Source organism: Candoia aspera, chromosome 1, assembly GCF_035149785.1.
Source record: "Candoia aspera isolate rCanAsp1 chromosome 1, rCanAsp1.hap2, whole genome shotgun sequence".
NCBI lineage: Eukaryota > Metazoa > Chordata > Lepidosauria > Squamata > Boidae > Candoia > Candoia aspera.
This window is the reverse complement of record NC_086153.1, coordinates 32,406,020-32,429,809: the sequence shown is the minus strand read 5'-3', so window position 1 is coordinate 32,429,809 and position 23,790 is coordinate 32,406,020. Positions and strand designations below refer to the sequence as shown.

The 23,790-nt window shown below is 39.1% G+C and overlaps 1 protein-coding gene across 1 annotated transcript; it reads left to right on the top strand.

The window, feature by feature from the left end:
• The first annotated feature begins 505 nt into the window (after nucleotides 1–505).
• On the top strand, nucleotides 506–23,790 carry ERLEC1 (endoplasmic reticulum lectin 1). The gene is made up of 14 exons (XM_063301535.1): nucleotides 506–736; nucleotides 4,466–4,570; nucleotides 7,516–7,596; nucleotides 13,191–13,268; nucleotides 13,427–13,490; nucleotides 14,853–14,893; nucleotides 15,487–15,710; nucleotides 16,397–16,526; nucleotides 17,343–17,504; nucleotides 19,486–19,545; nucleotides 20,909–21,033; nucleotides 21,597–21,674; nucleotides 22,571–22,646; nucleotides 23,494–23,790. Exons 1-14 carry the CDS (start codon nucleotides 569–571, stop codon nucleotides 23,563–23,565), a joined length of 1,464 nt encoding a protein of 487 aa, XP_063157605.1. The 5' UTR covers nucleotides 506–568; the 3' UTR covers nucleotides 23,566–23,790.

Here is a 23,790-nt window from a genome sequence, read left to right as displayed (position 1 = left end):
CGCGGGAGGAAAATTCGTAGACCACCGCAGAGTGTAGAGTTACACACATCCTGCGCTTACTTTGAGTTGGAGAGATTATTACACGATCCAACAACGTCCTGTGGCATCCTGTTATACCAATGTTGTTACAGTATTGCTGGGAACGGTTATAGGAGCAGAGTGATACTGTGAGCATCTTAGCAAGATAGATTCTGAAATATACTGAAAGCAGTGTATTTCAATGAAAAACTCGCTTTGAAGATCAGAATGCCATTAATGCCTGTGACACGGAGTGGGCTCAGAACACCCCTCCCCAATCGAAAGCATTAGCTTTTGATATTAGAAATTTGGGTTTCACATTTTTCGACCATATCAGGTTTGGGGATCCTACTCTTATTTTTAATCTCCATGGGGCAACCGAATTAAAGAAGTAAATCCAGCGGAAACCAAAGGAAGCTGTCAGTAAACTCTAGGATTTCGGCGGACAGGAAGTTACGTGTCTTCCTCCTCCGGAAGTAGACGTGGCCGGCTTCTTTGGGCGTGTGATGATTGGTGGTTGCCGGCTGTCTCGGACGGGCTCCCGCAAAGAATGAAGCGGAGGAAGACGGAGCCCCGGAGAGGGGCTCTGCTGGTGCGCCTGTTGCTGTGGGGGCTCCTGGAAGCGAAGGCGGCCGCGGGCGGGGGCGGCCGGTCGCTCCCGCAGTTTAGCGACGACGTGCCTTTCCGAGTAAACTGGCCGGGCAGAGAATTCATCCTGGTGGGTGGCTGGCTGGCGGGCGGGCGGGCGAAGGGAGTTTTAAACGAGGAGGAATAGAGGGACCCGGTGAGGGAAGAAGCGAGGGGCGTGGAGAGGGGCCCGTGTACGTGGAAGCGAGGCAGGCCGGGTTGGGGCTCGCCACTTAGCAGGTATTCGTAAGGCTGCCAGATCTGAAGTGCAGAAATACGGACGACCGCCAGGTTGTGGTGAAGAGATATCACAGCTCTAACTCTTTGCTGTTCCCTTGTCGCAGTTTTCCGGTTCAGATTTGGTAGTTGTCGGTTTTTGCCTTTTAAAAAACCTGACGAAGTGTCCTGAGAACCCGAAAGGTTGCTAGCTAGTTGGTGACATTAGTTGGTTCTAGAATATTACTCGGCTGTAGCCTTTCTTCCTTTTGCTAATGAGCCAACAGGGCTGGGCTGTCTTTCCTTTTTTAAAGGAATGGTGATTGATCCGTCCGTGGTTGTTTGCTGTGGTACCTAAGTGGAGTCAAGGCAGTTTCTCACACGGAAGGCAAGCTTATTGTCGTCTTGTTCTGTGAGTTACTCAGTTATCTGACTGGCTACTATTACAGAGACTGTTTACCACTCAGTACTGGCATCCTCTCTGGAGCACTGGTATGATCCAGCAGGGTTGCCCTTAACCCTTGAAGTTGCTATGTATCCTGCCAAAAATTCCACCAATAAAAAAATGTCAATTCTACTTGTTCCTCCTGCGCGCGCGCGCACACACACACACACACATACACGGCATGGCTGAATATGAAAAGCAAAACAGAAAGAAGTGCTTAAGTTGAAGAAAACCATTAGACCTTAGGTATCCTTTGGATTTTCACAGCTCTGGAAACCGCAGCAGAATGGGAAGTTACTGTGTTCAGAGAATGGAGGGATGTGTTCAGATGATGACATAGGAAGCATGCGTTCATAGTCCACTTCTTTTTTCTGCTCATTTACCTTAAACCAGATCACTGTGTTTTGCTTTGTACCATGGCAACAATACAGGTTTTAGTGTTAGAATGGTGATACACCATTGTGAATTTATCAAACAACCATAGGCCAACAATTTGAAGGAATAATTGGGCAAAATACAATATCCATTCAATTTCAAAAATACAGATTTTGCATAATTTACTACACATGGTTATATTTCTGATATCATCAGCATTTCTAATAAAGCAAATATTGGGTACCAGTTACATGTATGATCTTTAAATCTTTTTCCAACTGATTTTGATAAGCCAATTTTAAGTAACAATTTCTCTTGATATCAGTGGAATGTAACTATGACTAAGTTTATCATGTTTGTAGGATCATGTTTATTCACCCTTAAGGCCTTCATTCACTTATTTTGATTAAGTAAAAGTGAGTTGCATGTCAGTTAAGGCTATGCATTGCTTCAGATCTGACTCAGAAGAGATGCTTCCGATCAAAGAGCATGAATGCACCACCTATCTGCAACTCATTGCAGCTGCTGAATTCTGGAAACAGATGATGTGATAATGTGTCCTAGTTTTGCATTCCTGTTCTTTCATGTTCTAAAAGATCTCTTCTGAATCAAAACTGAAACATTTTACAGCTAAAATTGGCCTTTTGGATAACTGCAGAATATAAATGTTAGCAGGTGGTTGAAAATGTGTCATAGGGCAGCTTGCAAGTTGGTTCTGACAAGCTGCTTGTGCTTTGAAGGCATTGTTTTCCCTGAGTGGCGTTATATTGTGAGTAAGATAATTTAGTTTGACAGCCCAGAAACAACGTTTCTCAGGGAAACAGAAATGACAGCTGCTAGTTGATTGTCAGAGATAGATTAGAAGAAGAAATGTAAGTCATTGAGGAAATAAGAGTTATTTGATGAATCAAAACTAGCTCAAAAAATCATCTGAAACTAAAGTTCACCATTTCCTCTTCAGCCATTTACTTTAGACTTACCTTGCTGAACTTGGGTGCCTTCCAGATGTGTGGAGCAACTTCCACAATTCTCAGCTAGTGTGGCCATTACTGAGAAGTCCATATACCTAGAGGTTACTCAGTTTGGGGAAAGTTATATTAGACCAGTGTTTCTCAACCTCAGCAACTTTAAGATGTGTGGACTTCAACTCCCAGAATTCCCCAGCCACTTACTAAGATTGAGAAACACTGTATTTTGATTGATTATGTGCCATCAAGTTGTCAACTCTTAGCAGCCACATAGATAGACTTTTCCCACGATGAGCTATCATCATGGCCTTTCAGGTCTTCCAACATTGCCACTGTAACTGAGTCCATCTACCTTCCTGCTAGTCATCCTATTTTTCTCATTCCTTCCAACATTCCCAGCATTAGAGCCTTCTCCAGAAAGCTAGATCTTCACATAATGTGTCCAAAGTAGGATAATTTGAGCCTGGCCGTTTGTGCCTTGATTGTGAACTCCAGGTTGATTTGTTCAATGATCCATTTGTTTGTTTTCTTGGCTGTCCATAGTATTCTTAGGTGTTTTCTCCAAAACCAAAGTTCAAAAGCATCTATACTTTTTTATTCTGCTTTTTCAAAGTCCAGGTTGATTTGTTCAATGATCCACTTGTTTGTTTGTTTGTTTTCTTGGCTGTCCATAAAATACTATCTTGCTTCTTCAAAGTCCAACTTTCAATTCCGTAGGGTGTCACAGAGAATACCATGGCTTGCGCTGTTCTGATCTTTGTAGATATAGACATATCACAGCATCTGAATATCTTTTCCAAGGCCTTGGCTGCTGTACCAAGTGTTAGTCTGTGGCATATTTCTTGACTGTTTGTTCCTTTACTGATTATGGTTGATCCTAAAAGGCAGAAGGAACACTGTATTAGACTATGGATATTATTTAAGTAGTTTTTGTTACTCATAGAGAATAAGATGGATTAGTGACTGTATCAGTTTGGGGTTTGTGAGCTCAGGACTGAAAATAAATAGATTTCATTTTTTTAGAGCAGAATTACATTTTCCACAACTGGCAAGATAAATGCCACTCAAGTCACCTATTTCTAAAAATGTTGTCTTTCAGGGACTATGATTTTCCTCATGGATTCTGCCTTGTTGCAGTGCTAAATTGCTAGAGGGCGTGTTGTATACATAGAAACAAGGCTATGAAGAAAACAATTCTGCAAAGAATTCAGTAAGAGCAAACAAACACAATGCACAACTTATGTGAGTAGGCTGCAGATTAGTAAAAAAATAACCCAGGCTCAGCTGTCCTCTGTAGAAATGACTGTCTGAAACCCCAGAGAATTATGCTTGATCAATGTTGAAGATTCTGAGATAGGTGGACCAATTACTAATCACCACATAAGGTTTCCTGTGTCGTTATGAGCAGCAGTGATACCTCCTTTCAGGCTGTGTGAACTGATGGGTCATCTTCTGTGCAGCTGAGAGCATACCATGTAATTGTTATTCAAGCACTGAAACTTTTTTGCAAAAGCCTGTTCTTATCATTGTTATGAATTTTGTAAATAATCATTTTGCTGGTGTGATTAGGAAAAGTGCCCTTTTAATTTCTCTAGTCATGGAGTAGAAAGGGAGCTTTGTTTAAAATTTCATCTGTCAACATAACGTTGCTGGCAGCTTATCAAATGGCTTATTTAACAATGATGTTTGGTTTAGCTCTAAGAATAGACTCAATACTGTATACTCTTTGCAGTAGCAAGTTAGCAAACCCATTTTTATCTAACAAGGACCTGCTTGCTTCTTAGTAATATTTGTTTCTGTGTTTCTTCTCCTTAAGCCTACTGCTGGGGTTCTGTACAAAGAAGATTATTACATCATTATGACAACAGCAGATAAGGAAAAATACAAGTGCATTCTTCCAGTGTTAGCTAATGGAGATGAGGCAAGTTATTCTATACCAATTATTTTATTATAGAAACTTAATAATAATTGTTATATAAAGTATTTAAGATGCACAAAAGGGATTAAATCCAATTAAATACTTTTTTTTTAATTTGCTATGAATTGTTAGCATGACACAGATGTGACTTTTGGCATAGTTGTAATGGGACATTTCAGTAGATAATTGGCAAAAGACACCTTCTTTTGAGAAGGCCCACTTCTTGGGTCCTGCTAGATGACATTTTTTATTCAATGGGATCCAAAGTAAGCCACTTCTGTCAGAATGCACCAGATGGGCAGATACTACAGAGGACAGAGGATCCCTCATATAGTTAGGCCCTGTGCCATGTATGGCTTTATAGGTAATGACCAGTACTTTGAATTTTATTTATTTATTTGGTTTATTTTTCTCCCACCTTAATTATTTTTTATAAATAACTCAAGGTGGCGAACATACCAAATACTCCTTCCTCCTCCTATTTTCCCCACAACAACAACCCTGTGAGGTGGGTTGGGCTGAGAGAAAATGCCTGGCCTAAGGTCACCCAGCCGCTTTCATGCCTAAGGCGGAGCAGGAACTCTCAGTCTCCCGGTTTCTAGCCCAAGAAGCACCAATTGCACCAAGAAGCCCACTGGCAACAAGCATAGTTCAAGCAGCAGGGGTATTACATGGGTATAGCCAAGTTTGCCCATTATTGCTCATGCTACTGCTTTCTCATCCAACTGTAGCTTCTAGGTGGCCTTCAAGGGCAGCTCCATGTGGAGCACATTGTAATAGTCCACCCGCAAAGTGATCAAGGCATGAGTGACCATGAGGAATGTATCTCAGTCTAAGAATGGGTGTAAGTAGTGCAGAGGTTGAACCTGTGCAAAGGCCTTCCTGGCCACAGCTGCTACCTGCTCTATGAGTAGGAACTGAGAGGAAGACCCTCAGATTGTGCACCGGTCCCAAATGGGAAGTGCCACTTTGTTCAGGAATAGGCATGGAAAGCCCCCAGAATCAGGAGGACCAAGCACCCACAGCCACTCAATCCTACTGAGATCAAGCCTGAGGCTGTCCCTGCCCATCCTGATCCCAGCAGCCTCCAGGCATTGGGATAAGACCTTGACAGCATCCCCTGGTCCACCACCACCAGTTTAAATATAAAACTGTAATATCATTACATAGTGATGATTCCTGATCCCAAACTGACAAATGACTTCCCCCAGCAGCCTCATGTAATGTTAAGCAGAAGGGGCAAATGTGTAGAGCCCTGAAGCACCCCACAGATCTCCCCACCAAAAGCAGCTGAAACTGCTTTCTTCTCCTTTGGCTGCAGACAAAGGAGAAGAACCGCTGTAACAGTATGCCCACTACTCCTGCTCCCTAAAGCCAGTCTTGAAAGATGCTATGGTTAATGGTTTCAAAAGCTGCTGAGAGATGTAAGAGGGCCAGGACAGTTGCAGTACCCCCATCCCAGGTCCTCAACAGGTGATGTACAAGTGTCTCAGTACTATGTCTAGATCTGAAACCTGACCGAAAGGTGTCCAAATAATATGCTTCTTCCAGTGTTTTCTATCACTACAGCCCAACCATCTTCTCAACAGCCTCCTGCAAAAAAGTGAGGTCGGAGACTGGACAAAACTTGTCCAGGACTGTTGGGCTCCAGTGATGGCCTCTTGAGGAGTGGTACACCACTGCCTCTTTCAAACTTGGTGGAACCACACCTTTTTACAAAGAGGTGACACCTTCACATGGACTGCATGCTACCTCTTGAGCAGCCCTTGCAAGCCAAGAGAGACAAGAATCTAACAAACAGGTGGCTGGGTTTACGATCCTAAAGATCCTGTCCACTTCCTCAGGAGTTACAAAATCAAATTTCTCTAGATAACCAAGCAGGGTTCTGTCACTTCAAGTGGACTAGCCCAGTCAAAGTCCGACTCTAAGAGAATCCAAGCAACATTGTCCACTAGATGCCTGGAATATTCTTCACAGTGGCCAGATAGATAGTCCTGAGGTTTATCTCTCCCCAACAAGGGGCAAGTCACCCAATAAAGGTGCTGTTTGACTCTCAGCAGATGCTGTAAGAATGGAAAAATAACTACATTTCACCATTCTTATCACGTTGATCTAATCCCTAGTGTAGGATTTTACATGTCCTCTGTTGGATTCCTCTTAGTCTTCCTCCAGAAGCACTCTTTGTATGTCTTCTGATATTTCATCTCCCAGAGGTTCTCAGAAAATCAATGATCCCCCCAAGGTTGCTGTACAGCAAGAGGCTACATAGGAACGAACCGATACAAGTCTGTTGTTACCTGCCCATTCCAGACAGAAACTAAAGCCTCAGATGAATAGCCCACCAGATCCTCAGGAAAAAAATTTCAAGAGCTCTCTAAAACCCTTCCAGGTCCATCAGGCAACTGGGGCAGATTGATCTAATGCCAGCACATTGCCATTTATTAGCACATATGGTTTTAAATGTATTAGAGAGGGGAAAGAGAGAAAACCTAGGGTGGTCCAGGAGATAAGAAGAAAAGATGGTCACAAAAGGCATGTATTAACCTAGTAAAGGTTTATACTTTAAAAAATATCCTGCAAGATTCATAAGCACTTTAATTCAGGGAAGGTATGGCTGCTGTTTGCATGGAAAAGATATTCATAAATTCCTCTTCGGGTGGTTTCATGGTTCTTTGGATCCTGTTCAATTTCTTTCATAATTTTTGAGAAAGTCTCTGGGATTCTGTTGCTTGGATAATATGAGAACAAGTACTAACTGTCTGATAAATGTAAAAGCTGGTCTGTGTTTGTTCCTTGTATTTCAGTTCTTGATTTGTTTTCCAATAATTGGTTTTTTTGTGTAAATTTTTAGAAATGTAATAAATACATACATACACATAATAAATTCATAAATTTGCTAACATTCTGAGTTTATTCAGGATAATAATGCTATCCAATTCTTATTTTAGGAGGAGGAAAAGGATTATAAAGGAGCAAGCCCAGCTGAATTGTTGGAACCTCTGTTTAAGCAAAGTAGCTGCTCTTATAGAGTATGTTTGCTTTGGTTTGAGATAAGTAGTTCTAAATCCATATAAACTGAGATAAAAACCTATAAAGTTGATATGCTATGTAGAAATTTGTATTACTTTCTTGTGAAGATTTTTTTAGAATAGTTTTTATTAAAAGTTTTTACATATATAATAAGTAGATTCAAAGAAAAAGATACAGTAATTATGAAAGAGAAAAGAAAGGAAAAAAGAATCAAAGAAGGAGATAGCAAAAAGAGAAAATATAAGAACAGAAAACATGGAAAGGAATATAAAGAAATGGCTTCTGATCTTCCTCTCAGCAGTTACCCATACAATTATAATCAAACCTCTCTCTCTAAGGTTACATCATAATTCCCTTCTTTCTATAACATTTGTAATCATCAAAACCATAAGGGACAAAATCATTTTCTTTTTTACGCAAAAAGTCCATAAGGGGTTTCCAGGCATTGATGAATGTCAATCATGACCTTTCTCTAATCAAAAAAGCCAGTTTGGCTATCTCAGCAAGTTCTGCCAATTTCACCGACCATTCCTTCATGGTGGGTAGTGCCAAATCTTTCCATCATTGTGCATTTAATAGTCTTGCCACAGTAACCATATATTGAAATAATCTTCCATGCCTCTTTTCTAACTACATATCCATCAGTCCTAAAAGGAAAAGTTCCATCTTCAATTGAATATTAATCTTTAAAATCCTCTGTATCAATGTTTGTATTTGAATCCAATTTTTTAAAGCTTTTTTTACATTTCCACCAAGCATGTCCCTTCATGTTGTTCACATTTGCAACATATATTTGGAATGCCTTTATACATTCTAGTTAATTTCTCTGGCATCATGTACCAATATATCATTTTATAAAAATTCTCTTTAAGTTCATAACATAATGTAAATTTCCACCCTTTTGACCACATATTTTCCCAATGATCCATCTGTGTATTACAACCAAAGTTCTTAGACCACTTTATCATACATTCTTTAACCTGTTCTACTTTCATTTCAAATTTCAACAAAATTTTATACATTTTAGCAATTACATGTTCATCATCTGTACACAATTGCACTTCAAATTCTATCTTTCTTTGCTGCATACCATAAGTCTTTTTATCCATTTTAAATCTTTCTGATAACTGTAAATGGGAAAACCATTGACAACTATATCCTTCTGCCATGAGTTGCTTTCTTGATTTAATTTTATATTCCCTTGATGATTCTCCAGTAATTCCTGGTTTTGTTGTTTATTCGTTTAGTCGCTTCCAACTCTTCGTGACTTCATGGACCAGCCCACACCAGAGCTTCCTGTTGGTCATCAACACCCCCAGCTCCCCCAGGGACGAGTCACCTCTAGAATATCATCCATCCATCTTGCCCTTGGTCAGCCCCTCTTCCTTTTGTTCTCCACTCTCCCTAGCATCAGCTTCTTCTCCAGGGTGTCCTGACTTCTCATTATGTGGCCAAAGTATTTCAGTTTTGCCTTTAATATCATTCCCTCAAGTGAGCAGTCTGGCTTTCTTTCCTGGAGGATGGACTGGTTGGATCTTCTTGCAGTCCAAGGCACTCTCAGAATTTTCCTCCAACACCACAGTTCAAAAGCATCGATCTTCCTTCGCTCAGCCTTCCTTATGGTCCAGCTCTCGCAGCCATATGTTACTACGGGGAACACCATTGCTTTAACTATGCGGACTTTTGTTGTCAGTGTGATGTCTCTGCTCTTAACTATTTTATCGAGATTTGTCATTGCTCTTCTCCCAAGGATTAAGCGTCTTCTGATTTCCTGACTGCAGTCAGCATCTGCAGTAATCTTCGCACCTAGAAATACAAAATTTTTCACTGCTTCTACATTTTCTCCCTCTATTTGCCAGTTATCAATCAAGCTGGTTGCCATAATCTTGGTTTTTTTGAGGTTTAGCTGCAAGCCAGCTTTTGCACTTTCTTCTTTGACCTTCATCATAAGGCTCCTCAGTTCCTCTTCGCTTTCAGCCATCACAGTGGTATCATCTGCATATCTGAGATTGTTAATGTTTCCTCCAGCGATTTTAACTCCAGCCTTGGATTCCTCAAGCCCAGCATGTCGCATGATGTGTTCTGCATACAAGTTGAATAGGTAGGGTGAGAGTATACAGCCCTGCCGTACTCCTTTCCCAATCTTAAACCAGTCCGTTGTTCCGTGGTTTGTTCTTACTGTTGCTACTTGGCCATTATGCAGATTCTTCAGGAGGCATACAAGATGACTTGGTATCCCCATACCGCTAAGAACTTGCCACAATTTGTTATGGTCCACACAGTCAAAGGCTTTAGAATAGTCAATAAAACAGAAATAGATGTTTTTCTGAAACTCCCTGGCTTTTTCCATTATCCAGCGGATATTGGCAATTTGGTCTCTAGTTCCTCTGCCTTTTCTAAACCCAGCTTGTGCATCTGGCAATTCTCGCTCCATGAATTGCTGAAGTCTACCTTGTAGGATCTTGAGCATTACCTTACTGACATGTGAAATGAGTGCCACTGTTCGATAGTTTGAACATTCTTTAGTGTTTCCCTTTTTTGGTATGGGGATATAAGTTGATTTTTTCCAATCTGATGGCCATTCTTGTGTTTTCCAAATTTGCTGGCATATAGCATGCATTACCTTGACAGCATCATCTCTAACCATTTGTCTTTGCCTGTTGTTTCTCTTCTGTAAAATGCTTCTTGTGCTGAGATCCATAGAGGTGTTTTCGAGCACAGCCTGGGTTTATATCTCTTCTATATTCTCAATAAATTCCAGAGGTTAGCCAGAAGAGATAAGGAATTATTTTTAAACAAGCAATGCGCGCAAGTGGAAGAAGACAATAGAATAGGAAGGACAAGAGACCTCTTCCAGAAAATTAGAAACATGGGAGGTAAATTCCAGGCAAAAATGGGTATGATCAAAAACAAAGATGGCAAGGACCTAACAGAAGAAGAAGAGATCAAGAAAAGGTGGCAAGAATATACAGAAGACCTGTATAGGAAGGATAACAATATCAGGGATAGCTTTGACGGTGTGGTCAGTGAGCTAGAGCCAGACATCCTGAAGAGTAAGGTTGAGTGGGCCTTAAGAAGCATTGCTAATAACAAGGCAGCAGGAGACGACGGCATCCCAGCTGAACTGTTCAAAATCTTGCAAGATGATGCTGTCAAGGTAATGCATACTATACGCCAGCAAATTTGGAAAACACAAGAATGGCCATCAGATTGGAAAAAATCAACTTATATCCCCATACCAAAAAAGGGAAACACTAAAGAATGTTCAAACTATCGAACAGTGGCACTCATTTCACATGCCAGTAAGGTAATGCTCAAGATCCTGCAAGGTAGACTTCAGCAGTTCATGGAGCGAGAATTGCCAGATGTACAAGCTGGGTTTAGAAAAGGCAGAGGAACTGGGGACCAAATTGCCAATATCCAATGGATAATGGAAAAAGCCAGGGAGTTTCAGAAAAACATCTATTTCTGTTTTATTGACTATTCTAAAGCCTTTGACTCTGTGGACCATAACAAATTGTGGCAAGTTCTTAGTGGTATGGGGATACCAAGTCATCTTGTATGCCTCCTGAAGAATCTGTATAGCAACCAAGTAGCAACAGTAAGAACAGACCACGGAACAACAGACTGGTTTAAGATTGGGAAAGGAGTACGGCAGGGCTGTATCCTCTCACCCTACCTATTCAACTTGTATGCAGAACACATCATGCGACAAGCTGGGCTTGAGGAATCCAAGGCTGGAGTTAAAATCTCTGGAAGAAACATTAACAATCTCAGATATGCAGATGATACCACTTTGATGGCTGAAAGTGAAGAGGAACTGAGGAGCCTTATGATGAAGGTCAAAGAAGAAAGTGCAAAAGCTGGCTTGCAGCTAAACCTCAAAAAAACCAAGATTATGGCAACCAGCTTGATTGATAACTGGCAAACAGAGGGAGAAAATGTAGAAGCAGTGAAAGACTTTGTATTCCTAGGTGCAAAGATTACTGCAGATGCTGACTGCAGTCAGGAAATCAGAAGACACTTAATCCTTGGGAGAAGAGCAATGACAAATCTCGATAAAATAGTTAAGAGCAGAGACATCACACTGACGACAAAGGCCCGCGTAGTTAAAGCAATGGTGTTCCCCGTAGTAACATATGGCTGCGAGAGCTGGACCATAAGGAATGCTGAGAGAAGGAAGATCGATGCTTTGGAACTGTGGTGCTGGAGGAAAACTCTGAGAGTGCCTTGGACTGCAAGAAGATCAAACCAGTCCATCCTCCAGGAAATAAAGCCAGACTGCTCACTTGAGGGAACGATATTAAAGGCAAAACTGAAATACTTTGGCCACATAATGAGAAGACAGGACAGCCTGGAGAAGATGTTGATGCTAGGGAGAGTGGAAGGCAAAAGGAAGAGGGGCCGACCAAGGGCAAGGTGGATGAATGATATTCTAGAGGTGACGGACTCGTCCCTGGGGGAGCTGGGGGTGTTGACGACCGACAGGAAGCTCTGGCGTGGGCTGGTCCATGAAGTCACAAAGAGTCGGAAGTGACTAAACGAATAAACAACAAAATATTCTCAATATGCCATGACTAATAAAGTGGTTTTTAAAATCCACATTAACTTTATCGTACCATAAATATCAGTGCCATCCAATCTCAGGTCATGCACTTCTAACTCTAAAAGTCTTTCATTTCTCAGCAACACCCATTCTTTCATCCAAACCAAACAACAAGCTGCAAAATACAGTTTCAAATCCTGTAAACCCAGTCCTTTTCCCTTTGCATCTTGTAACACTTTATATTTAACTCGTTTTTTTTCCTTGTCATACAAATTTAGACATATCTTTCTGCCATGGCTTGAATGGTGCATCAGTTGTCAAAACAAGTGTTGTTGTGAAGTTGTCATGCCTTTCCCCTACTGTCACTGTAAATCAGTGGGCATTATTGATATTTAATCTTAATTGTGATTATGGATTAAATATTGAACTATTATTTTAATAACATTACAGCGGATACTATATCTTAATAGGGACCCATATGTTATTTATGATCTCAAGGAAACATGTCCTGATTCCTTGAGAAAGAGCAAACTTTGAGTCCAGATTTTTGACATTTACATGTCCTTAGTATTCAGTAGTTGTTTCTTATGTTTATATCACCTTTATGCTCAGTTCATAACTAATTGTTTTCAGGATTCATGTAATTCCACAAATTAATATAATTCTTGTTTACGTATGTCCTCTGCAAAGGATATGAGGTAGAGAGGCCATGCTGATGGTGGCCTATTGCAAAGTCTTGAATTTGGTTTGATCAGTATATAGTAGGCATGACAATGACATTGTATTAGCACAAATCCCATAGTGTTTGGCTTCCTTTGTTATCCTAGAATGACAGGGTTGGAAGGGACCTTGGAGGTCTTCTAGTCCAATCTACTATGTTGAATAGAATTGGGTGACATTGCACGTCGATATAGAAATCTCAAATATTTACAAAATCCTTAACATTTTTGCTGTCTGAATGGAAGTAATACATTTTAATGATTGTAATTTTAATGTAATTGTTCAAAAAACAGAATATATGTGTCAGTTCACGGAATATATTTTTAGATTGAATCGTACTGGACTTACGAAGTTTGCCACGGTAAACACATTCGTCAGTATCATGAAGAGAAGGAAACTGGGCACGTATGTATCATTTTAGCCTCAAATATAATATAAGGTTAAAACTAGCATTTTTGTACTGAACTTTGGATCCTTCTAGCCTATTGCTTTAACAAAGATTGAAGCATTGAAAGAGAAGTGGTCATGAAAATAAATGAAAATGTCTTTCTTCTTGTTTGTAGAAAATAAATGTTCAAGAATATTATCTTGGAAATACATTGAGAAAGAGCCCACTACTAGATCCAGGTGGGTGCTTTGTCTTTTAAGCACTAATGAAAAGAAATAGTCATTATGATTTATTCATGAAAGAAAATAGTAAGAGTAGGGCTTAAATTGTATAGGAATAGAATAATACACCATCTCTAATTTCCAGTGAAAACATGGTTCCAGTAGAAGTTAAACTTTGTTGATCAGCTCTTTTTTCATTTCATCATATATAGATGTCATGTTGCTGCTTCATTCCTTACTTACAGAGAATTAGTCAATTAATTACATGATAGTATGAGGGATAATTGTATTGTGTAGAAGCAAGCTGCAGCTAACAAAATGGGATAATCAATCACTTTACAAGCCTTCCTTCACTTTATTTGCAAGCTGAGGAATTCAGTAGAGACTCTTTTCATGTAAGTATGAAAAGTATATGGAATATAAGCAGATCTGATACACATGCTTCAGGAAGCATCCCATCTGAGAGTCCATTCACATCTGTATATTAGTCATGAAGTTTGAATTGAGTCTACAGGCAGAGGCCGCATCCACAGTGATATACATTTGAAAGGCTTGGTTGTGGTCCCCAGAGATTTCCGAAAATTATTATCACATGGTAGTTTTCAGTGTGACAGAAAGGAGAAAATAATAAATACGTGACTAAAGAGAAATCATATTACCTATATTTAATGTTAAGAATGATTACATTAAATTTAGTTTTTGTCCTGGATTTATACTGCATTTCACTATGTGCCCTGTGGCATGTTACTGAAAGACCAAGATTATAGTAAAAATACTTGCTGTAAATTTAGAGATTTAGATTACATATTGATCATACCTATGTAATTTTCAGGCCCCATGAACTGTATCCAAACAGCACACCTAAGGAATTTATTTGAGCCAAGATCCAAAATAGATTGGACATCAAGTGGACAGAATGGCTGCAGTTCTTCTTACCCCACAATAGACACTTTAGGAATTATGAGAATACAGCAGTGTGATGTTTTCTGTATGTTAGTGCAGTGTGTAGGATTTTGCACACTACTATATTATAAATGAATTACATATTTCCTTCAGCTAAGTTCACAGATGGAAAATAAGCCCAACATGAGGTACCTCTTTTTGATTTCACATTTCTCTGAAAATGCCCCTTTATGCCTTTTGCACTTTTCCATAATTATAGGTTTGAGGACCTTGATTTGATCCAGTAACTTACAGCTTATCTTTGAAAACTGTACCAACTTATTCCATGCTGACTTTATTTTAGACTCAGTCAAGTATGAGAGCAACGCTAAAAGAAAATCTCTACTTCAAAAGATTTAGATTTCTGCTATAGGAAATGAAAACATAGGTATTGGTGACTGAAAATAATATGGTGGGGTTTTTTGCAATATTTTCCAGATCAAGAAGAAAAGGGAATTGAAAAAGATACTCCAAAAGAGGCAAGTGAGAGATTTGGAATTTTACTTCCCCCATGGCCAACTTTACTTAGTAATTCATATCTGCTCTTAAATTTCTGAAGTTCCACTTTTTATGGTGCTTGATGCAAGAGGGGGCAGTGTTAGATACAAGTTAATATTGACAAATGCAATTTTATTTATTTGTTTTGTTCAATTTGATGCCACCCAACTCCAAATGACTCTGGGCGGCTCACAATATGCCAGATATTATTAAAAACAGTGTAATAAGAAAAAACAAGTAACAAAACCAAACTAGACCAGGAGAAAAACAAAAACAAGATGGCAAACCCAGCAGACACAATTAAACATCCCACCACTTCCAACATCCAGCAGAGGGGGCTCCAGCCAGCCTAGCCCAAGGCCTAGAAGAACAGCCAGGTCTTTATGGTCCTCCAGAACACCAACGGGATGGGAGGCACAAGGCAATGTCAAAAAGGTTAATAAGTAAATACTTTCTTAGTACTTTTGACAGAGTCAGTATTTTTCAGATCATTTGGTGTTCTGTAAGGCGAAAGAATATTTGTATCACTTTCCAAGCTAATGCTGATACTTCTCTCTATATTTTACAAATCTAGATTCCAACAAAAAATATAGAAGGGCAGATGACCCCATATTTTCCTGTAGGAATGGGAAATGGCACACCTTGTAGCCTGAGACAAAACCTTCCCAGATCGAGCTCAGTAATGTATGTTTGCCACCCAGAAGCAAAACACGAGATACTTTCCGTGGCTGAAGTCACTACTTGTGAATATGAAGTGGTTATTTTGACTCCTTTGTTGTGCAGCCATCCTAAATACAGGTAAGGAATTGAGATAACAGCTAACATTGTAGACTAGAATTCATAATATTCTATAACTCTCTTTTTTAAAGGCTCCTTATCATTAGCTCTTAGTAGAATTTTCAGATTATTGCTTTATAGTTTCACTTAGCAGCGGCTCCTACAAAATGAAGTACCCAAGGCAAGTTCTCCCCCCTCCCCCCTCCCCATAAAATATAAGATCACTTATCCATGGCACATTATTTCTCTGTTACTTTTTCCTCTTTCTGCTCCATGACTGCTCGGTATTGGCGTTTCTTATGTCCAAGAATCCAGGAGAATGTTATGGTACCCAAGGAACTTTGCTTGCCTCACTTTTACCAGGCATAGCTAGAGGGAGTCAGTGGACTTAACCAAACAGGGCAGATACATTTTAGCTTTTTAAAAATTGCACCCTCAGACTATGATTTAAAACACATGATTCCGTATGATAGTTTCCTGTGACCAGCAGGTCACAGATGTATGCCATTTCACAGATACCAGTAGGAATCGTATGTAACCTATAGCATTATACTAAATTTCCACGTCACCACAAAACACTCTGGATGGACTTAGATGCATTATCTTTCTACTTTATTTGAGTATGGCATTATGGTTTTTGTTGAGCCATTGCATAACATTATTGTATTGAAAAACTCTGTACAAACTTACCTTGTTTTTTTGGACAGGTTCAGAGCTTCACCTGTGAATGACATATTTTGCCAGTCACTGCCAGGATCACCACTTAAACCCCATAAATTGGAACATCTAGAACAGCAGCAAGAAATGATGAAGATGCCATTCAGAAGAGCCAAAGAGGTCGGAAACTGGAAGTGCAGGCACTGATGTCATATTTGGGGCATAAATTACAATCACCCACTATCAAACCTGGCTTTTTTGTTACTATATGTGTAAACACTATTTTTTAAAAATTTAGAAAACATTTAGAATGTTGTTAAATTCCAGATGACTTTGGGTGGCAAAGAACAACAAAAACAAAATATGAAAACAATTAACAATTAAAGTACAATAATTAACCTAGAGGGAATAACTCACAATCATCCTTGCACACACATACTATTAATTAGCAGCCATTGATCCTCATGAACCTATCCAATCCCCTTTTAAGTCAGTCCTGAATCTCCCTGCATTTAATTTCAGTGGAAGACCTAACATTGTCAAAAAGGGAGAAGGCTTCTCTGTAGCTATGTTATCTATTCCATGCATGCTCTTATATACTTCTCAAACAAAACCAAAGTTATCTCTCCTGTTCATATGCATTGAATTAGTATATAGAAGCAAGGGAGATTGTGAGATTGACACTTATTTGTATCATTACATTAGAGCAGCCATGGCTCTGTTGCCTGTAATCCAACATATCTGGAGAGCATTAGATTAAAGAAACACATTCGGGTTTAGTACATTGCATGCTTTTATGTTTTTTCCTTACATTTATGTATTATAATTTGGCAACTGAAATTAATATTTTATGTATCTTAGGCTATAATGTGGGTGCAGCATGTTGTGGGTGTTTTCTGATACAGACTAGGGAACGTGCTCCTCTGACATTAATTTTAATGTACGTGGTAAGGAAACATCAATACTCTTTAAATCTTAGTATATTTTAATTTACAGGAAGAAATTAATTCAGCAAAAGAAGAAAAGTTTTCCTCCTTTCACAAACCAGTTGCTGTTGGAACTTCCCAGCTCTTAACAGTTGGAACAACACACATCTCTAAGCTGACGGACGATCAGCTCATTAAGGAATTCCTTAGTGGGTCTTACTGCTTCCATGGGGTGAGAAACACAGTTTATGCACTGCTTTCTACATATATTTTTGTACGTTTTGCAGGGTTTGTATAAAATTCAACTGGATATTGAAGCGATTCCCTATATCCCAAAGCAGGCTTTATGGGTTTATACATACCTGTTTCTGGAAGAACTCTAATACTTCAAAAAATAACCCTGATGAGAGTCTCAAACAGGTTCTCATGTCAGGTTCCACTTGTACTTTTATTACCTCCAGTGTTTCCCTTTTATGTATACTTCTATTAAAAAAAACCCTCAAACCTTATGAATACAAACAAACATGTACTCAGTTTGTGTACGCATCACACTTTCCCTGAACTTTCAGAATGTAAGAAAAATCGCTTTCTCCTTGCTCTCATTTCTCCAAGCTGTTACATATGCTGTAAGGAGTTCTTAGGATTAATCAGACACAGACAACACAGAGGGTCTTTATTCATAGCATAATCAAGGATAGAAAGATATTAGACTCTCTGCAAGATTGACTCTCAGTCAGATAATTATGCATCCATATTCATTTAATACATATAAACAGAACTTCCATTTATCCTCCATTTTTTTCTTCTGCCTTCAAAGCAATGCAGTGTATTGTTTTATGACCTAATTGCTTTTCCGTTCTGAGATTAACTGTCTCTCTGCCAATAACAGTGTTGCTTTTGCTAATGTAACAATGTGCCTACTCTAGAAGGTAGTTCTTTCTAATTTCCCCAAAGTGTTAATGAAGAACTTTAATTAAAACTCAGCTGGCAACCTTTCATGGTTAGCACAACCTTGATCTTCGGTTTGGTGTCTTCTCCTCTTCTCCTTCTAGGCATCTGGACCAGACAGATTGATCCCATGCAGCACTTGCTGTTCTCTTCCCAGCATAATGATCTCTGTGCCACCTCCTCTTTGATGATCTTGAATCATCCAGGAATCTTGAGCAGCTAAGGCTGCTTAGATCCAATTTTGCCTGGAAGCCATTTTCTCCTTTCCTCTCACTCCAACCCCAATAGCTTCCTGCCAGTTTGTTAGCCCAATTTTAACTTCCCTCCCCCTGTGAGACTGTGTATGTGATAAACCTTATCTGTTTTATATTTCTCTCAGCTCCTTTCCAGGCTCAACTGATCAGCACAGTGCAGTTTGCAAGTCTAGAAAATTACATGACAAGATGGCAGACAATGTCTACCTTCTCCATTCTGTTATATATACACCTTAGGGAAACACTTGTACCTTTAACTTGTTCTCATTCATAATACAGAATGTTGGGGATATGCATTTCAAGCATCAGAACACCCGTTCTGAGTTCAAAATGAAGCTACTCTGAGCTCAGACTGCTTTTCTGCATATCGCTAGAGAAAGGGAGAGGGAGAAGGGGCAGCTAACTTAAATCTTAAGGAAAACCAAAGATATGACTTGGAAGGGAATGCATTGTTATGTAGTGCATGCATTTTTAGTACCCCAAGAGCTTATAACCCAATGATACTCAACTTTAATGCATGTTTAAAAAATAAAACCAGAATTTTGCAATCCAAAAAATGAAATAGAAGTATCAGAAGCTGAAAGAATTTCACAGATGGGGTGGATGGAACAATTTAAGCAGTTTTAATCAGTCAGACTAGAATAGTTATCAGTCTAGTTCTCATTATGGTGAGCAGTCTTATTTCTGGGCTGTATAATTTGGGGGCTGAGCTATAAACCTAAGTACAGAAGGCTTACTTGGCATAATTTCAGTCTTTTTTATTTGCATATTTTGTACAAGCAATTGAAAAGTGTTGTAAAGAAAGTCTCAACATAGGCCCAGAAATATACCTTCTCACCCTTAATCTCAAAAACCTTTGCAAAACACTCGGTAAAAATGTCAAAGGTTCCTGTACAGAGCAAGGTGGGAAATTGTAGCTTATTTGATTTCAGTGAAACCCACTGGATATGGTAGTTGTTGTACTGCTGAATTTCACTCTGTCTAAATGTTATGAACCTGCTTCTCCTTTAGGGTGTCGGCTGGTGGAGGTATGAATTCTGCTACGGCAAGTATGTGCATCAGTATCACAAGGTATATATAAATTATCATTGGTAGTCTCTACCACTAGAGGGCCACATGTTCCTGTTTTTTGTCCATAAGATGGGATTTGAAAGTTCAGATTTAAAGTTCATAAATTCACTGTTGCCTTTATTATTGGGCTATATAGAGATGGAACACAGGAAGTCACCTAACACTGTACCAGACCTTTGGCCCATCTAACTCAGTGTTCCGCCCTGGAGGTGATCTGTTCAGCACTGCATGCGGGTGACTGCCTGGTTTAGAACCCAAAATGGGCAGGGACGTCCATTTGCCATCCCTCCCTCCCCCGCCCTTTTTTTGGGTCTTTTTCTTATTTCCTCTCAGGTAGTGAGGTAAGGGGGAGGGGATAGATTATTCTTATTTTTATCTATGTTTATTGTATATAGTATCCTTCCTGTTCCCCTTCCATCTCAAATCCTTTTCAGGATTGTTTTGGCCAGAAATACAAAAAGTTCTTGAAGATATTTTCTCTCTCATTTCTGTCCATTTCAGATTTTCTCTTTTCACCACCACCCCTTTCATTTATCCTCTCTCTGGGCGTTTCCATCAGAATGAAATCAAGCTAAGAGCAACATGTTGCTCATCTCTGGCCTACATTAACTGAGAGCAGTTCTTTGGGGTTCTAGAGAGAAATCTTCACTCCCCATCCCCAAAGACCGAATCTGGGACTTGCTGCATGCAAAACACATGCAGCTGCACACAGCTATAGCTGTATGAAGCTCGTGCTACAATAAAGCTAAACCAATATTCGGTTAAGTGCCTTGACATATCTCTGATATTGACAACCCAGAATGGGCAAAGTAATAGCTAGGCATAAAAGTAGTATAGTAGGTAACCACTACTATACTATTTGTGCTATTTTAATTCTGCCTCATAATGCTGTAAATGCTAAGAACGGACTATTGGATACTTGCAATGAAGGGTTCTTTCAGTTTATTATGATGGAGGTGTCCAAGCATTGGTTAATCATCCCATTGCTCAACAGGAAAGGGATCACATGACTTAAAGTCTCCTATATTACCCATTCCTGGATCCTCCATCCTGTTCTCATTCAGCCAACCCCACTGTACTAAGAATAGTGAAACATGCTTATCGAGTCATAAATAAGGATAGACGAAAGAAAAAACAGACTCTTATAGTTTGTTAAAACCACTGAGATTTAAATAGAATGTAAGGGAAGGCTAGCTGAAGCCAATTGGGTTCATATGGGTGTTTTTACTGTATGGAAATTGTCATGACAGCATGAATATTGATTATTGTCTATCTCAGAATTTCTGTTTAGGGTGGTATAAAATATAGAATTATGTGTGACCTTTTTAAATAAATTACCGAGAAAATGTATTACTAATTTTAGGATAAAGAAAATGGCAAAACAACTATAGTTGTGGGCACATGGAACAAAGAGGAACACCTTGAATGGGCACAAAAGAATGTGGCTAGAACATATCACCACAAAGATGATGGCCTGCGAGCAGTCAAGTATGCACCAGTTGATATGATGGCCTAGAGGGAGGGTTGCTGCTTTGTTGTAGTACTTGTCTAAAGCAGTGTAGATTGCAGCTGATTTTTAAGCCCCGGTTACTTTCAGTATTCACCCTCAGGCTGGAATCTTCAGCGTTGCATAATATTGTATCCCACGCTTTTAAAATTGTAGAATTCCCTTCACTGTATCTGTGTCACTGAGCCAGAAAAATACGTCTCAGCCCACCTGTGGGTGAGTGGGTGGATGGATGGATAATTGATTATGGCTGCCTTTCCAAGAACTACTGGTTGTAAAATGGATTGTGTGTTTTTATTTCCTGTACTGAAGAAATATTTGGAATAAACAAAAAGTACTATTAAATTGAAATGCAAAATACTTACAAGTGCTACATATTGTATAAATTTTTCTGATATTCAATGCTAGTTGAGAGTTTTACTTGTAAGTTTTATAGTAATTGTATAAAAGACAGATATGAAGGGTTCTAGGCTTTGGTTCCTTAAGCAGTGAGTTTTAACTGTGATTGTTGTAATCAGGGCCTAAATTGTAACTTTCCTGACAGAATGGTGTCTCACTACTATGGCAATGGAGATGTTTGTGACTTAACTGACAAACCTCGGCAAGTGACGGTGAAATTGAAGTGAGTTACACTTAAAACAAATGCTGTTTGTACTGACTGATTGATTGAGCTATATATGTTTCCTAAGGAAAGGCCCCTGGACCCTTAAAATGTCCTTGTTTTCCTTTACTAATTATTGGGCACAATCCAGATTTATCTCTTAAAAATTATTAAAGCATTACCTGTAAGGCAAGGACTAAGATTTTTTTGTTTTCCAAAATAGCAGCCATTGCACTGACATTTTTCTGCCAGGCATTGCTATGTCTGTTCCTTTAGGTATAATCATGAAAGTATTTGAAGAGCGTGTACTTTTTTTGGATTGTGATCCAGTTTCCAGAATCTACTGTGGAAACTGATGATTTTATGGACCTTTCATCAGTACACTTTGAATGTAATGGATAAAAATCTGAATTTCAGGGAATATTGGCCTTTGACCCAAACAAGCAGTCTGGACGATGTTCACTGCTTCCCCTAGCAAGGAGGTATCCTCTGCATATGTTTCATGTATGAGTTCCAGGTGAATTGGCCATCATTGTTAGTATTTACAACAGTGTTTAGGGAGATTAGCAGCACACACCCAGACTCAATTAAAAGTGAACACTTTTTTTCAAATCAACCTATTGTCCAGTATTTTCACTGAAACCAGCACCTCTACAGATAACTATTAGTAACATAGATGCTATACAAACTCCATTCACCATTTAACAAATGTTGTGCATTTGTTGCTGAGAAATACCAGATTCAACAGGAAATGTTATCAAAAAGCATAATTCTTTGCTAGTATCGCAGCACAACTTGCGTCACCATTAGAGATGATTCATAGGCCAGTATACCAACTGAAAATCTTGGGGCTCGGAGAAGCACGTTAACCATTTCCTTAATCTGCATTGTCTATTTACAATCTTTTCTTTCTTAAGGTGCAAAGAATCTGACTCTCCTCATGCAGTAACTGTGTATATGCTGGAGCCTCATTCCTGTCAGTATATTCTTGGGGTATGTTTTTGAGACCTTGATCTAAGCCATGTTGACTTTGGGGAGAAAAATCTCCCATGAAAAATGCATTTTGTTTAGGGAAAACATGAAAGTTCTGGTACTAAACTTGTAATTTTTCATTATTATATACTAAACTTTTTAAAGGACCCAGTGCCTTCTGTAATATGACATTCACAGTGCGTTCTTCTAGGGCATTGGGAATGGAGTGAAGGGATGAGAATGAGGCATTAGATGTGGACTACAACGCTTTTCTATAAGCTTTTATTTATAACAATCTTTATATGATACTAAGCACATTCCATATTGGATAGAACTTTCAGGTCTGCTTTGGTCATATTTAATATCAGAACTCATGACAAAAATATTGGTAGACAACATTTCATTAAAAAATACCACAGTTAGACCATAGACACCCCGAAATTAAAGACAGCATTAGTTTAAGGTGTATTTTGTTATTTTATTTTTGCCAATATAGTTTACCCAAAACAATAAAGTATTTAACTGTTAAAAACATTGGGCACAATTCAGCCAGAGCTTTAAGACCTTTACAGACTCTGTTAATTAAAATGTAAGTGTGAGCAAATCAATGGGATTTAACCTTTGCCAGGGCCTTGTAGAGAGTGGGCAAGGTGTCCAAACCATTTGACATATGATTTGACAAAATGGTATTCTGATCGCAACATAATCCTCAGATATAGCATTATCTTTTTCCGACTCCAGGGAGTCAAGCACTAAGCCCATGGTAGCCTTTTGGTCACAGGTGCTTGATTTGATTTTTTTCATGACTTAATTTGCTCAGTCCTCATTGTGACTATACTAACATCTTTGTAAACGTTTTTCTTTCCAGGTGGAGTCACCAGTTATCTGTAAAATTCTGGATACGGCAGATGAATATGGACTGCTTTCTGTGCCAAGTTAATGACACGTGGAATTATTGGATGTTCAGAACCACAAAGCTGAAGGAGGAAAAGTACACCTGCAGTTCTCCATGTAAACCAATGGTGAAAAGAAGTACTGAGCCAGGAGAATTCACCAGCAGACAGAAAGAACAAAGAGCTATTGTGAATTATTTTGTGAATATTTTATGTATATAAGAGACTATTGCTAAACTTTTAAAAAATAAAAAAAAATCTAATCTTGGACA